The 17,759-nt window shown below is 42.1% G+C and overlaps 1 protein-coding gene across 1 annotated transcript in view; it reads left to right on the forward strand.

Annotated features, from left to right (window-relative positions):
• Window positions 1–17,759, forward strand: part of LOC103179026 (CUB and sushi domain-containing protein 1) — a 1,038,598-nt gene that overhangs the window by 768,960 nt on the left and 251,879 nt on the right. The window contains exons 13-17 of the mRNA XM_042332909.1: window positions 3,107–3,289; window positions 4,793–5,119; window positions 6,207–6,401; window positions 7,091–7,229; window positions 10,763–10,950. Coding sequence (XP_042188843.1) covers window positions 3,107–3,289; window positions 4,793–5,119; window positions 6,207–6,401; window positions 7,091–7,229; window positions 10,763–10,950 — 1,032 coding nt within the window. The remainder of the gene's footprint in view (window positions 1–3,106; window positions 3,290–4,792; window positions 5,120–6,206; window positions 6,402–7,090; window positions 7,230–10,762; window positions 10,951–17,759) is intronic.

Raw genomic sequence — 17,759 nt, forward strand, 5'->3', positions numbered from 1 at the left:
TATTAAAGCACTTTAGAGGCTAAGAAATTTCAAGCCCTGTGTAGCCTAATATGGGACAGTGTTTCACTTCCTCGCACTACATCTTCTGTAGTGGCTGAAGGCAAGGTCGAAGAGGAAGGTCTTCAGTAGGGACTTGAAGGAGGCAAGAGAGGGGGTGAGGTGGAGGGATTGCGGGATAGAGTTCAGAGTTTAGGGGCAGAGAAGCTGAATGCCTGACTGCCAATGGTGAGGTGGGAAGTAACAAGGACCTGAAGCAGGCCGGTGACCGCCGAGCAGAGGGAGCGGACAGGCTAATATGGGGTTATGAGAGATAGAGGGGAGCAAGATCATGGAGGGCCTTGAAGGTAAGAGTGAGGGTTTTGTACTTGATTCTCTGAGGAATGGGGCACCAGTGAAGCCGGGCAAGAATGGGATTGATAGGTTCGCGGAGCCTGGTGCAAGAGAGGAGACGAGCTGCAGAATTCTGAATGATTTGATTTGTGGAGAGAAGAGTTTGCAAGTCCAGTGAGCAGGCAGTTAGCGTAGTCAAGCCGGGACATAATGAAATCATGGATCAGGGTCTCAGCGGCCTGAGGTGGTGAGAGTCAGAGGCGGGCAGTGTTGCCGAGGTGTGGAAAGGCGGAATCAGTCACGGCATGAATGTGGGTTTTGAAGGAGAGCTGAAGGTCAAAAAAGTCACTGAGGTTTTGGATTGGCTCGGTGAAGTGAAGAGTGCAGCCTTGAATGGTGGTAGTGTCAGCGGTTGAGGTGAGGAGGCGCTACCTGGGAGCCTCTGTCTTGCCAACATTGAGCTAGAGGAGTTGGCTCCCGTCCAGGACTTGATGTCAGACAGACAATTAGCCAGGACATCAATGATGCTGGACTTGAGGGTGGAGGCGGCAAGATAGAGTTAGGTGGCATTCACATACATGTGGAAATTGATCCCATGCCTGCGGATGACATCGCCGAGCGGGAGTCTGCATAGATTGATGAGGAGGGAACCGAGGCAGAGTCCTGAGGCACATGACAGAGTGAGGGCGAGAGGAGAAGCCATTGGTGACCATGAAGTACAGATGGTGGGAACGGTAGGATTGGAACCAGGGAAGAACAGAACCATTGTTAAATATCCCAATTTCTGAATCTTTAAATTTCTGCCAGTGTCATATCTAGCATTTGATTATTCGCCTCACGTCGCCTTTGGGACCTTGATGGGTGCAAAACAGCTGCCGAATTTGCCTGGGGAAGCAGCCATAACATTCGGATACCATAATAAATGCGGTATCTTTTCTTTGATGCTGTTAATTGCTGTTTGTGATCTGTCATTTCAAAGGCCGGAAATGACTAAACCTGTAGATATGGTCAAAAAAAATTACTGATTCTCACTCTACATTATGGCAATTCTGGAGGTATTTCATTGTAAAGAGTTACCCTATTGCTCTCACTTTTCCCAACATTATTTAGCTCCTGTTATTAACAAGCAGAGCTGTTTTTTTATGCTTGACAATACAAATGAGTTACTAGCTTTTATAGCATGCAAATTAAGCCCAGGGGCAAGTTTGCGATCTTAATGTACAGAAATAAAAATTACAGCCTTTCATCATGTAATTAATATTGACAGTAAACAGTTAAAACAAGTAGGAATTGTTTCCTTAAAAACAGTTACAAAAATGATTTGTGAATTAAGTGCTTCTAACAGAAGCAGTCACAATTATTGTACTGGATAAATATTCAATTTTGAAGTTATGATTATTTAATCATCTTTAATAGCCTCACCGTTCCAAAAATGTAAGCAGCTTCTAATATATCAAGCCATTATCAGTTAACAGCAGAGTTCAATAAGCTTTAATGGCAGGAGCGATACACCTGCCAACCTTGCAGTGGTTTCCTGCATTCTGCAGATTTACTGCCCGAGATCTCTTCAGTTCAGTTGTCTGCTTCCTTGTAACATACAGCTTTCTCAACGGGGTGAAAGAAAACACAAAATTGCTCTATCTTGTTAACAGTGAGACGCAGATATGCCATGCAGGCTCGGTGTTCCCTTTTACTGTTTGACAGTTCATTAAACTCTGTCCCCCTTCACCCATTTATACTTTCTAGATAAATGGNAAAAAAAGTCACCAATGAAATAATACAATATTTAGCACCTTTCACCTTGAGGGGACATCTCAAAGCACTTGTGAATGAATGCTGGATGGCATCTGAGGTGCCAGGGAGGGTGTGAGGGTAAAGTTGATCAGAAGCATGGGCAAAGAGGTCTGTTTTGAGACATGCTTTGAGTAATATTGCTTTTATTTGTTGGACCACTGAGTGTAGTGACTGGCAATTTGAATGATGAATATATCGGGAGAATTATTGACGAGGACATTGAGAGAAACCCATTTCAAATAGTGCCATGGTATCTTTAGCATCCACCTACACAGGGTGATGGGATTACCTTCACTGGGTGATGGTGCTTCACTGGGAGTGCTCACCCTAAACTGTGAGCTACCCTATCAATTCTCATCTTGTCGGAAATTTGCCGTGGTCACGGTAGAATAAATTAAGTAAGCATATGGTGTATAACGAGTTAGTTGATCTCAGCTGGGGCAGCAGTAAGAGGGCTGCAGTTGACCTCAATGGCCTCAGTCTGTGTTTAATCCTTGGTGGAAATGATACCAGTGTGATTGAGTCAGGATAAGATTCCTTGCTAATCAGTCGCTTCCTTTCCCCCTCCGCCTCCCATGATCCAAGAGCCAGCTAAAACTCACCCTCTGGAATCACACACATGGTCATAATAGCAAGAACAACCTGCTTTTTGAAAGTGCATATCATGCGAGTCAGCATCTTAGGAGTGCTTAACAGTGGTGGAGCTTGAAACCAAGCTGGGGGAAGGGAGGAGATGACCGTAGGCATGTTCGAAGAGAGAGGTCTTCATAGTACCGGTGTTATATTGACATATTTCTCTACCTTTGATAACATTTAATGATATATGACATTGATATCACAATTCTGTGTGTTTGCCTTTGTGCCACTTTTCATAATGCTAAACCAATATGAAAGGCTAAATGAAAGGTCTCCGTTCTAATCAGAATATTGTGTGTTGATACGTAGACTTATCTCTCTCTCTCTCCATCTTGCTGTCTTTCAGAGATTGAAAAGGGAAGTTGTGGTGATCCCGGTATTCCTGTGTACGGCAAGAGAAGAGGCACCAGTTTTCTGCATGGAGACACGTTGACATTTGAATGCCAGTCAGCCTTTGAATTGGTGGGAGAGCGAACAATCACGTGTCAACAGAATAACCAGTGGTCTGGCAACAAACCAAACTGTGTCTGTAAGAATGACTTAAAGTCCTAATTGCAAGGTTTGGGGTGGAGGGGATGCGGTTACTCAATCCACAACATTGTTTGTGGGACACTGCTGTACACAATTGGCTGCTGCGTTTTACTCACAAAATACACATTCGATCCACTTTACAATATATTCTGTGAAGTGCTTTGAGATGTCTCAATGACTTGTTAAAGTGCTATATCATATGCAAGAATTCTTGTTGTTATAGGTCACACATTTCCAATTGTCTTTTTCATTTGTTATTTCTATCTCATTTAATTTCTCTACTCTTAATCCCTTCAATAACACTTCAATCCTTTCACTGGCTCTTTGGGTTGGTCTGGGGGAACCCTGTTAGTGAAATTTCTGGTATGTTTGCATATACATCAAACAGTCACTACCATTGACAGCAGTTTGTTGTGAAGTGTTTTGAGATGGTTCAATCTGTTCAATGGCCTTCTTACTTTCTCTCCTTAAACATAAGTCAGTCTCTTTTCCCAGAGGATAATTAACAACTGGAACAGATTGCCAGGAAGGGTACTTGAGGTCAGAACACTGGACCCATTAAAAAAAATACTTGATCCTGTGATGGGAAGTTGGCAGGGTTGGTATCGTGAATGGATGAGATCAAATGGGCTAAAGGGGCTTCTTCATCCGATCCACTTTTGTGATTAAAGTGAAAGGATCAGCAGTTTAATGGTAGACGTCAGAAATGCGCTTGGCAGCTCTTGAATTTGTGAACTTGGTGGAATCAGCAGTCAGTGCCCCCAACAACATATATCTTTGTATCTACTCAATTGAAAAGTAATGATACAGTGTTGGCTGGATGGGTGGAGACCTACTTGACTACCTGTTAACACTGAAGAGTTTTTCACTCAGTGTTACATTGAATATTTTATATGTTATAGGGTTAAAGTGAACTTTCATAGTTGCAGATTGCCATAAATACACTCATTAAATCATCCACTCGCCCGGCATATTCATCAAACGCGCACGATTACATTTGTTGCGGAAAAAGTAGGTTAGTAAAATAATCTTTATTGCTTCGGATCAGAGGACCACCTTCCACTTGACAGAGCTGCGCTTTCATTGGTTTCACATAAACCGCGTGTCAAAATGTGTCAAAATTCCCACCTTCAAATTAAAATGGTTCATTCTATGGGACAAGGTACTTTGAATTTCTTCCTACAAAATTCTGTTTGAACTCCCGACGTGATAGGCAAGAATTGTCGTGCTATCAGCATAATAACCAGGACCTGTATATATTAAAAAGAATATTAAATTGAGTTTAATTATTCATTTCTTTACAAAAACAGCATTCGCAGACCAATAAAACGCAGCAGCATCTTTAAAGGATTAAGGATGCTCTTTGAGGCCCCTCCAGCCTGGCACTGTCAGTGTTAATTTGTAGGAAGTAATTGCTATGTATGAAAAGTAGCTGTTTGCACTAATTGGATTAGTGATTTATGCTGTGAAAAATGTATTATATTCCATTTTTTTTGGACAGTCTCTTGCTTCTTCAATTTCACCGCACCATCTGGAGTGGTGCTCTCTCCAAACTACCCAGAGGAGTACGGAAACAACATGAACTGTGTGTGGCTGATCATCACGGAGACTGAGAGCAGGATCCACCTCATTTTCAACGATTTTGACGTGGAGCCCCAGTTTGACTACCTCACGGTCAAAGACGACGGCATGGCAGATTCCACCGTCCTGGGCACTTTCTCAGGCGACGACATGCCCTCACAGCTGGCCAGCAATGGGCATGTCGCCCGCCTGGAGTTTCAGTCTGATCACTCCACCACCGGCCGGGGCTTTAACATCACTTACACAAGTACGTTCGGTATTGCTGTTTGTCTGTCATGGCCCATGCTTCCTCTTGGTAAGAGCGGGAGAGTGGGACTAGTTGGATAGCTCCTTCAAGAGCTGACACGGGAACATTGGGCCAAATGGCCTCCTTCTGCTCTGTAAGATTCTATGTTTCTATGCTTGGTGTCAGTGAACATAAGAACATAAGAATTGCTGGATGAAAGAAGACCAAGCTCCATTCAGTTTGCCTTCCACCATCCTGGCAGTCATATGCACGTGTTTTGTCCCAAATTATACACTGTATCCCAAAATATTAGATCCTAAAAGAAGTCTAAGTAATTTGCTCTTGAAAGAATCAACACTTTCTGTTTCCACCGTCTCCCCTACTCGCTCACTGAAATAGTGTTTTCACAGATTACGAATGTTGTGTGTGTCACGTCCGCAAGGATGAAGTGAACATAACAACATGTGATGTTATGAATTATTGCTACTGTTGACAGTTGCAGGCGAGCCAGCCGATAACGCAGTAATGAGCTCCTCCCCACGGGTTAGGCGCAATGGGTGGAACCAGAGCTTTCAGTAACCCTCCATTGGGACAGGCTGGCTGTGAAGTGTGGGATTTCATTGCCGATTCACAGGACAAACTGGTTGAGTTGATAGCACCCTTTTGTCGGAGATAGAAGGTTATGGGTTCAAGTCCCACATCAGGAATTTGAACACAATGGTCCAGCTGTCATTCCAGTCCAGGGGCTGGGGTTGCGCTACATATTGTCAGAGGTGCTGTCCTGATGAATGGATGCAACGTTAGATTCAGGTTCTGTCTGCTTTTTCAGGTGGATGTTAAAGTGATGATCAGGGAGTTTTCTGGTGTCCTGGCCAACAGACCCTCAGCTAAAATGAATACACTGTAATGATGCAGTGGTGCCATGCATTCTATAAAGGCACGAAAAGAGATTCCTAAGCTTGAATTTTCACCTTCCTGTGAGCACTTGCACTGAAAGACGTCTTTATTGATGTGAACTTGTTCCTGTTTCTCTGTGACGTTTCCCTCGAGTTACGTGTTCTTCCTGACAGATTTTGCTACACAGTATTTTTTTTCATATATTAAACAGCTTTTGGACAAAATGAATGCCACGACCCTGGGATTCCAGTGAACGGACGACGCTTTGGTGACATTTTCCTGTTGGGAAGCTCTGTCTCCTTCCATTGCGACGAAGGATTTATTAAAACACAGGGATCGGAGGCCATAACCTGTATCATGCAGGAGGGCAATGTTATCTGGAACTCCGCTGTCCCAAGATGTGAAGGTGAGCACTGAAACCAACGTTTTTAGTTAGGATTGAAAGAGGCATTGGAATTTGTTTACCAATTGCGTCCATCAGAAGAGGCAAGTAAAGCGATAGTATTAGAGGCAAATCGTCAATAGTTTGGTTTGGATACATTTTAGCCTGGTGATAAATTTCCACATGTGGAATTAGAAATACTATAGATTTAATGATAGAACATGGGCCATATGATCTACAACAACAATGACAACTTGTATTTATATAGCACCCTTCGCGCTGGGTAGCGTCCCGGGGCACTTTAAAGTCTGACAACGAGCCAGGGGGAGAAGGAGGGGTAGGTGATCATACGCACGATCAGTGGAGGCAGCGGATGGGGGAGTGGGGAGTAAACAGGTCGGATAGGTAGGAGGTGCGAGTGAATTAAGTGATTTGGTAATAAGTGAAAGGATCTTGAAATCGATCTGTTCGGTGATTGGGAGCCAGTGGAGCCTGGCAAGGACTGGTGTGATGGGGGTATGGAGTTTTGTGAGGGTGAGTATCCAGGAGGCAGAGTTTTGAATTAATTGAATTTTGTGCATGGTGGAGCTGGGGAGACCAGCGAAGAGGACATCTATTCCTGTTCCGAAGTAGTTTTATGACATTTAAGTTTAGAACTTTTCTGCCTGTTTGGGTTTGAACTGAACACGTTATGTTTATTTGTTATTTCGCAGCCCCTTGTGGTGGGCACTTGACAGCACCAAGTGGCATCATCTTGTCACCAGGATGGCCCGGTTACTACAAGGATTCGCTGAACTGTGAATGGGTGATTGAAGCGAGACCCCGGCATACCATCAAGATAACCTTTGACAGGTGTGTTAGCTTCAGGAGGAAACAGAGTTCAAAAGGAAATTGAGTTGAAGAGAGTTGCTATAGACAACAAAAACAACTTTATATATTTATACAGCACCCCTCTGTCTGGATCGCATCCCAGAGCAAATAAACTTGAGTTGCCTTTGGTAATAATGTAACATTTGACCGGGGAAGAGCAAAAATTAAAGGGAACATGAAGTTTTCGTCACATTTGTTAACAAATCACTTGGAGCGGGAGGGTGGGGGCGGGGACGAAATAAACCTAACAATAATTTTCACTTGTATCAAGCTTTTCACGTAGGGCGAATGTCTCAACATTTTACAAAGACAGAGTGGGAACGTGAGCTGGCTGGGAGATGGGTGGAGGGGAAAGGAGGAGATGAACAGCCAAGAGACAGGAATGAAGAGAGTTTTTGAAAGCAGAGAGAGAGCTGGCTAGGTAGAGTGGAAAGTGCTTGAAAGTTCACCCGCCGACAGTGGAATGGATCAGGATGGTTATGAAACAGGCCACAGTCGGTGGAATAAAGTAGAGATAAGGTGGGGCAAGGCCTTGGAGGTATATAAAATCTTGAAGTCAATTTGCCAGTGTACAGAGAGTCAGTTGGAGCGAGGATTCGTGGAGTCCTGTAGCTCAGCGGTTAGAGCACTCGCCTTGCAAGCGAGAGACCTGGGTTCAATTCCAGGCGGGGCGAAACCTTGGGCAAGTTTCCTTACTCCACATACCTAATAATAATCCCTCAAAACAAAACAATAATAAATTGGTCATTTTCAATCCACGACTGTTTGTGGGACACTGCTGTGCGCAATTGGCTGCCGCGTTTCGACCACAAATATACGGTCAATTCACTTTACAGTATATTCTGTGAAGCGCTTTGAGACATTTGGAAGATGTGAAAAGCGCTATATCAAATGCAAGAATTATTATTATTATTGTAAGATTGAGAGGATCTTGGAACCTGGTGAAGTGAATGTGGGCTATTTCCTTATCATAATTCACTTCTTTCTTGGAACAGACACTGGAAAAATAATGTTGAATCCGATTATTCTTGGCAGAGGAACACTGCTGGTGAAAGGATCCATTCCCTGCTCTACCCTGTGCACACATACGTGAATTGTGGTATTATGGTTATGAACTGAGCGGTCCCAACTTCACTCGGCTCTAATAATGATCATACATAAATGTTGTATATCTTTGCATTTGATGCAGCATCTGTAAATTTAACAGGACTTCACAGGTAATTGTTGTCACAGGTAATGGCTGTGTTCATAACATTACAGCCAATTTGCACACAGCAGGGTCCTATAAATATCCGTGAAGCAAATGACTAATTATCTGAAGGATTGTTGGCCAGGGTTTTGGTAGAAATTCCTTTCTCTTTTGCAGTAGTGTCATGGGACCTTTAAAGGTCATCTAAACAGGCAGACAGGATCTTGTTTTAATTTCTCAGCAACTTTTACAAGGTGACGCTCCCCCCAGAATAGTAACAATAATTTACCTTCATATAGTGTCTTTCACGACAGAGGACATCCCAAGACACTGGGATTTTGACCTGAGTAGGAGGGCAGGGAGGGTAGGGATAGAAGGGTGACCACATTACTTATCTTATACTGTCTTCTGTTGTATCAAGTAACATATCAGCTCCAAACCTTCAGCACAGAAGCTTCCAAATTAAGTTGTTGCACTGGGACAACTGTGTGTTGTGCAATTATATTTGTGAAAGCAGCCAATTCAGTTGTGGGACTTGAAACACTTCACTGAAAGATTAACTCTGTTGTCTCTCCATGGACTGGATTTGAGCTGAAAGTCTTTCAAGGCAAACAGCAGTCTCTTGCCATCGTTATTACACTGAATGTTTTTCTCAAGCAGGCTTAGGAATTAGAGTGAAACACATGTCTATTGATTCAGTAGTCTTTTTGACCTTGTTCATTTAGTTATGGAAAGTCTCACGACAAAAGGGTTGTTTCAATGCACCAAAATGTTTTGGTGTCTATTGGGGCAACAATTGACGTTTTACCTATTAGAGGATGTCTCCCACACAAATACATTGAAATACTAATCAATTGTACATTGTTTGCCTACAAGTATACAATTATAACACTTTACAGAAAATGTTGTGAAGCACTTTGAGACGTTTGGATTTGATAAGGTGCTGTGTCAAATGCAAGGATTATTATCTTATTTTGATCATTAGACTATCAAGTTGTGACAACAATAACTTGCATTTTTATAGTTCCCCTCCCATAGTGTGGTGTCCCAGATTACTTATCTGTGTGACCTTTCCATCATGTATTTAAGCTCTAAATCCAGTGGTTGCCATCCAAACAGGCACGAACGAAAAACCAAGTTAGAAAAGGGATTTGCTTCTAATATTATCCCTTTACTTTCTTCTTTTGATGGAAACTTGTGTTAGGTTATGGTTGGATGGTCTATGGTTAGGTTATTATTATGGTCTATCTGGAACTCCCTGCCTGAATCCCTCTGCCTTGCCCCATGTTCAAGTCATCAGAGGCATCTGAAGACTTTTCTTTGACCCTGCATATGGTCATCTCCCCATCTCGGCATCAATCTATGCCTTTTTAAGTGTTCTGAGACTCTACCCTGATTGAAGGGCAATATTGTGGAGTCCTGTAACTCAGTGGTTAGAGCACTCGCTTTGCAAGTGAGAGACCTGAGTTCAATTCCAGGCAGGGCGAAACCTTGGGCAAGTTTCCTTACTCCACACGCCTAATAATAATCCCTCCAAAAAAGCAAAAAACAATAATAAATTGGTCATTTTCAATCCATATGACTGTTTGTGGGACATTGCTGTGCGCAATTGGCTGCCGCGTTCGCCCACAAATATACAGTCAATTCACTTTACAGTGTGTTCTGTGAAGCGCTTTGGGACGTCCTCCCGACGTGAAAAGCGCTATATCAAATGCAAGGATTATTATTATTATTATATAGATTCAAGTTGTTATGGTTGGTGATGGTTCTCTCCAAGTGACTGTCTTTCATATCAGATGGAAGCAGTGAGTGTCAGCAACCTGGTGCCCATCAACCAGCGAAGTCTGATGCTGTCCACACTAGATATGGGTGATAATTAATTAAATGTAATCTCTACATTTAAAGATAAATGTAGAGATAAATGCTCAACAACTAAAGATGCAAAAGGTTTTTGGGAAGAGAACAAGGGAATGAGTTTAGACCATGTAGCTGAAGTGGGGCAACTGGCAACGCCTCAAGCACGATGAACTCCTTTAGTTCTGACATCATAATCTAACACCATGCACTCACTTGTGATCAGAGGCGGGTTTATTAACAACTATTCTCTTATAATTGAAGATGGTGTAAAAGTTTGTAAAATTTCTAAATTAATTTTGGGAACCAAGAGTTCTTAAAAATAAGCATAAACAGCTATTTATCTAACTTATATAGTTAGATAACTTATAGTTATTTGAGAAATAGCCTGTTTGGGTATTTCTTTCCAGAGGCATTGTGAGGATAAATTTATACCAATGTAAATTTATATATTTTTTTCCTTTCTTCACAGGTTTCAGACAGAAGTTAATTACGACACATTAGAAGTCCGGGACGGATCTGTGAATTCAGCCCCTTTAATAGGAGAATACCATGGAACTCAAGCGCCCCAGTTTCTAATAAGCACTGGAAATTTCATGTATCTCATATTCATGACTGACAACAGCCGATCAAGTGTGGGCTTTCAGATTCGCTATGAAAGTAAGTTTGCTTCTTGTCCTGTCTGTGACTGAGTGCTCCATACACAGGTCCGAAGCCACTATGTTTTGCTACTGTTGACTTTCTTTTTCAGTTTGGTGACTGTGGAATGTAGGGGTGGAATTTTTTTTGGTCAGACAGGTATCTGATACATTCAGAAACCCGTCGCCATGCTTAATAGCATCCAAACCAGCCTGAGAGTTCCACCTAAGTATGTCACATGGTTCCGAGATGTTACCCCGTGTGAAGGGCACTATATACGTGCACGTCGTTTTCATTGTTGCCGCCTATACTTGGAAATCTCCCTGTGACTGGAACGGAAAGACGCTCTCTCTCCCAAAGGGACGCAACCTGCTTACTTAATTTCAGAGAGTGTTAGGCACAGGTTGTCATGAACTGCGGCTTGGGTTCCAGAACCTGCTCAACTTCACACTAAATTTGTTTTTGTTTTGTTTTTCAGTGTTTGACTGGCAAAACGTAAATGTATCATTGCACTCCTTAATTAAAATTAACGTATTCTTTCCATATTCGTATTGGTTAATCCAGCCCAGAGCCTTGGTTTAATGTGTCATCTGAAGGACAGCAACTCTAAAAATGCAGCACACTCCCAGCATTATATTGGGGTATCAGCTTAGACGATATGAGTTTGAAGTCCCAAGGTGGGGCATGGACTCAGAAGCTTATTACTTAGAGGCGAGAGTGCTATCAACTGAGCCAGGATGACACATAATTTCACTCTGTTCCCACCTGTCAACCAATATTACAGTTTATACCCCATCTGCCATAATACAGAAATATGCCTTCTGTTTTGTGACAGTGTTTTGATTCCACCCTGCAGCCACCGTTACAAAAAGCTATTAAATGCAGACTGTGTTACATTACAGTGTTGCTGGACTGCAGCTATACATTTGGGGGTTAATTTTAGGTCCAACATTCATTTAGTGCCTTTCACATAAGAGGATGTCTCAAAGCACTTCATGCAGGTGGCTGGGAGCCTGAGTTGCGTGTGTGGAGTTCGGAAAGGGATGGGCAGGTCAAAAGTGCAATCAAAGGATAGGTATCAAGGTGGGCTTTTGATGGTCTGGAGGGAAGCACTTTGAAATTCTGGGTAGAAACAATATCTGTAGACAGTAAGCTGCAGTCCAACCTGGAAGATAAAATGCATACATTTTAGTGGAATGCCCTTGAGTTCGAGTTATTTATTAACACACACCATATATTTTAACAGATTGAATTGTTGGTGTTTACAGTTAAGCACCATTAAATACTCGCCTTACTTCAATCCAATTAGGAGAACAAATTGTTTTATTTTATGTTTGGATTTCAGCACTGGCCCTGTAATGAGGAAATGCACCCTATCCTTTACACAGTGCAAGCCATCTATTTCTTTTCACAGCTTCAATGCGACAATAGTTTATGTGCGTATTAACTAGCAAGTCCCAAATAGTGAGCAATAATTAAACAAGCTCTTCAGTCTTGAGAGAAGATGTCTGAGAGGGGATCTAATAGAGGTTGTTAAATGTTAACTGAGATTGAAAAGGTAAACCCAGAACAATACTTTCGGATCCACTGAGACAGTGCAACAAGAGGGACATAAGGTTTGGCGTTACAAAGGGCAACTTTATGTGTGAGTGTTGCCTTTGAGCCAGAAGGTGGTGGGCTCTAGCCCCACATTGGAACTTGTGATTAAATAGTCCAAGCTGATACTCCAATGCATTGCTGGGGGGCTTTGCTGCATTGTTAGAGGTGGCGTCCATCGGATAAGATGTTAAACCGAGGTCCTGACTGCCTGTTCAGGTGGACGTTAAAAATCCCATGGCACTATTTAAAAAGAGTATAGAGTTTCTCCCTGTGTCCTGACCAACAAAGTCACAAAAATAAAATTGTCAATCACTCCACAGCTGTTTGTGGGACATTGCTCCAATGCGTGCAACCACAAAATACACAGTCAATCCACTTTCAGTATATCATGTGAAGCGCTTTGAGATGTGATAAGGTACTATAACAAATGCAAGTATTATCATTTTAGGGCAGAAACCAGGAAGATTTTTCTTTACCCAGAGGGTAATTAATGACTGGGTCAAGTTTGCAGGAAGAGTGGTTGAGGCCAGGACATTTGGAGAAGGGGTTTGGTTGGATCACCACTATCCATATTCAGTTACTAGACCAGTTACACTTCTCTCTTCACTCAAATGACCTATGAGCTTTGATAGTGCGGCAGGTTATTTAATGCAGATGGCATCACAGACAAAGCCAATCCTGCCAGATAGCAATCATGAGCGGGAAACTTTGCAGATTTTCCCTTTCCCTAAGTAGATGTGTTGAAGGTACCTGCAGCATTCCTAAAACCACCTTGCCTGGGGTCAAATTAATCATGCAAAGGCCTCAGGTCTGACGATTCAGCAACTCACTCACTGAAGAAGATTCACTTTTGGCCAGGGGAGATTTGAGTGGAGGCCTCAACATAACTTATGCCAAGACTTAGCACTCCAATGATGAGCTCTGTAGAGTGAGTGCAATGGCCCTGAAACTGGTCCCAGACTCCACCATTGTCATACAATGGTCATGCCTGACCTGCGATATACAAATGACAATGTGATAATTTTTGGCAGTGTGATAGTTGACAACTTTCATTTCACTTTTATGTTCTATGCCTCAGCCATTGCACAATGTATACTGCAAATATATTGATGTTTCACATAGGAAAGCGAAAGCTGGTGTGTGGTACCTGCTGTGTACAGATATTTGAGAAGCTGGATGTTTACTTGTAAACATTTGAGCTGGATCATGGTTCCAGTTTTCTCACATTACCAACACCAGCCAGCACATTATTGCTCTTCTGTCATGCTGTGCAGGCGTGTATTATTGAGGAGTTTATTTCAAACTCAATTTTAGGTTTGATTCCCCGCGGGCAAAACATTAGGCAAATTTCCTTACTCCACATGCCTGTTTACCGAGCAGTAAGTATGAACCCGGTTGTTAGTCGATTGGTGGATCACTTTCCGGGAGTAATCCCACCAAAAAAAAATGTGGTCACTCATTTTATGACTGTTTTTGGGACACTGCTATGCATAATTGACTGCTGTGTTTTGCCCAAAAAATACACTTTACAAGTACACTGTGGAGTCCTGTAGCTCAATGGTTAGAGCACTCGCTTTGCAAGTGAGAGACCTGAGTTCAATTCCAGGCAGGGCGAAACCTTGGGCAAGTTTCCTTACTCCACACACCTAATAATAATCCCTCCAAAAAAAAACCAAAAACAATAATAAATTGGTCATTTTCAATCCATGACTGTTTGTGGGACATTGCTGTGCGCAATTGGCTGCCGCGTTCGCCCACAAATATACAGTCAATTCACTTTACAGTGTGTTCTGTGAAGCGCTTTGGGATGTCCTCCCGACGTGAAAAGCTCTATATCAAATGCAAGGTTTATTATTATTATATTCTATGAAGCGCTTTGAGACGTCTCAACGATGTGATAAGGTACTATATCAAATGCAAGGATTATTCTTTTTTGCCTGAATTTGGATAAATTTGAATTATTTTTGGGCTTCTCTAGTATATTTTTATTTTTGTTTTCTTAGTGAGTCTTAAGTCAAAGTTACTCATCATTGATCTAATTCTCTCTGTGTGTATCTGTATGTTTGTGTGTATGTACATGTGTGTGTCTGTACGTGTTTCTATGTGTGTGTGTAATGTGCATGTGTGAATGTGTATGTCTGTTTGTCTGTATCTGTGCGATTGGTGTGCATATCTGTGTGTGCAAATATCTGTGTGATTGATGCGTGTATTTGTATGTGCTTGTATTTGAGGGAATATTTGTGCGCGTGGTCGTGTTTGTCAATGGATTTGTGTTTCAGGGTAAAAGGGTGGACTTGATTTTATTAGATGATGGAAACAAATTGTCAGAGTTGCATTATGTGCTAATTTGTGTTGCAGTGGGTGTTGAGGATTAGATGATCTGATTAAAACTTGGCATGTTTTCAGCAAGTACTTGGGAAGTTGGATTTACTGTTTTGCAGCATGCAACTTGCCAATTTGAAAATAAATAAATGAGTTAACCATTACTTAATGCCCAAAGTTCATGTGTAAGTCTGGCTTAGCAGGACATATTCTTGTCTCTAGGTCAGATGTATGTGTGGAGCATGTCCCCTCGCCCTATAATGTCAGTCATGGTATAAGCCTGGCTCAGTTAGTAACCTCTGAGTCAGAGGTTTGTGGATTCAAGGCCTGCGTTGGGACTTTGAAATCAAAGTCTAGACTAACACACCAGTGCAGTGCAGACATTAAATCGAGGTCCCATCTGCCTGTTCAAATGGATGTCAAGGAACCCATGGTACTACTCAAAAAGAGAAGAGAATGTATCCCAATATCCTGATAAATGATTTCCCTGATAAAATTGGTCATTCATCGCATGGCTATTTGTGGGATGTTGCTGTGCCCAAATTAACTGCCGCATTCACCGACAAAACACGCAGTCACGCAGTCAAGAAGGCGAACGGCACGTTAGCGTTCATTGCAAAAGGTTTAGAGTACAAGAGTAGGGAAGTCTTGCTGTAACCGTACAGGGCCTTGAAGAGACCATACCTAGAGTATTGTGTGCAGTTTTGGTCTCCTTATTTAAAAAAGGACATACTTGCCCTAGTGGGGGTGCAGCGTAGATTCATTCGGTTAGTTCCTGGGATGAGGGGATTGACCTATGCGGATAGGCTGAATAAACTAGGGCTGTATTCTCTATAGAGTACAGAAGAATTAGGGGAGATCTTAGTGAAACATATACGATTCTTAAAGGGCTGATAAAGTAGACACTGAGGGTTTGTTTCCCCTCGTAGGAGAATCTATAACCAGGGGTCACAGTCTTAAAATTAAGGGTCAGCGTTTCAGAACAGAGTTGAGGATACATTTCTTCACGCAGAGGGTAGTGAATTTATGGAATTCACTACCCCAGAAGGCTGTAGATGCTCAGTCCTTGAACGTCCTCAAGGCTGAGACTGATAGATTTTTAAAAAATAGAGGGATTGTGGGATATGGGGATAGGGCAGGTAATTAGAGTTAGGTCTGAAGATCAGCCATGATCTTATCGAATGGCGGGGCAGACTCGAGGGGCCGAATGGCCTACTCCTGCTCCTAATTCTTATGTTCTTATGTTCACTACACTTTCCAATGAATTCCGTGAAGCGCTTTGAGACATCCGTCCTATGTGAAAGGTGCTATAATAATAATAATAGTAATCCTTGCATTTGATATAGCACTTTTCACGTCTTCCAGTATTTTGAAAGAGCTTCACAGAATATAATAATAATAATAATAATAATCCTTGCATTTGATGTAGCGCTTTTCATGTCGGGAGGATGTCCCAAAGCACTTCACAGAACACACTGTAAAGTGAATTGACCGTATGTTTGTGGGCGAAATGCGGCAGCCAATTGCGCACAGCAGTGTTCCACAAACAGTCATGGATTGAAGTGACCAATTTTATTATTGTTTTGGAGGGATTATCATTAGGCGTGTGGAGTAAGGAAACTTGCCCAAGGTTTCGCCCTGCCGGGAATCAAACCCACTTCTCTCACTTGTGATGCGAGTGCTCTAAACACTGAGCTACAGGACTCCCTATATCAATTGCAAGGATTATTCTTATTGTCATACTGTTATTATGGTGCCACCTTTGAATGATATTGGTTCAGATGTCTGCTGTTTTCAACAACCAAACTTAGTCATAGAAAATCATTAGGTAAACAGGCCAGCTTGAACTGCAAAACAATTCAATGGGATACACATGAGTTTCTTAACTTGGGTACTTTACTCCTTCTAGAATTCATCTTCAATTGAAATGTTGTTAAACTGCTCTTTCACTGGTGTTATTTCAGAGGAGGTTAAACACAGCTTGAAGTAGGTCTGAGAGACAGCAGACTTAAATCGAACATTACAATCTATATTCTTCAGCCCTAACAGGATGTATTCTCTAGATAACCTTTCCACATAGTCCCAGCAGAGATGGTGGCAAATCTTTAAATTATCTTTATCTTGATAACCTTCCCTATTGTGTAAAAATGTGTTTATCCAGCTCCTTTTGAAGGGAGCTAATCAACACAACATTAGCTCCTCCCGATACAATCTGGCCCGCATGAATGTTACTCGATGTGAATGAAAACCTTTTCCGAACAATATCTCACTTGGTGCTTGCCAATGTCATACTTGTGTGCTCTTGTAATGTGATTGCAGGGTAAGGAACCTGCTTGTGTCTTTGTCGTGTGTGTCTTTTACACCCTGTGTCAGGTTGGCTCTTGAGTTAGAAAATTGTGAGTTCAAGCCCCATATTGAGATTAGAGGCCAGAGGATCATACTGTGGGAGTGATGTGTTACCAAGGTGCTGTCTTTCAGATGACAAATTATATTGAGTTCTTTATACCTGTCCTTCAGGTGGATTGTATAGACACCATAGGGCTGCTCAAGGAAGGAATTTCTTCCGGTGTCCTAACGAATAATCCCACATTAATGGATCATTCTTCTTATGGCTATAGGACTTACAAACGATTGCCTACAAAAACAGTCAATACGCTTAAAATAGTAACATAAGGCAAGATCTTTCAGCATTATAAGGCACTTTTTATTTATTTTTGGTCATGTGCAAAACTGTCACTATCAGAACCATAAGAGTTACATGCATCCCACCTCTACAGAAAACTAAAACCAATGAAAGCATTGTCTGGTAAGTTTCCCTAATGCTTGTCCAGGGAGGACCATCCTACCTGTTAGGGCTTTGGTTTGCAGGGTTCACAGGAGTTGAGTGGGAAGAATTCTTACTCCAAGTG

The sequence above is a fragment of the Callorhinchus milii genome, unplaced genomic scaffold (assembly GCF_018977255.1).
Source record: "Callorhinchus milii isolate IMCB2004 unplaced genomic scaffold, IMCB_Cmil_1.0 Scaffold3, whole genome shotgun sequence".
NCBI lineage: Eukaryota > Metazoa > Chordata > Chondrichthyes > Chimaeriformes > Callorhinchidae > Callorhinchus > Callorhinchus milii.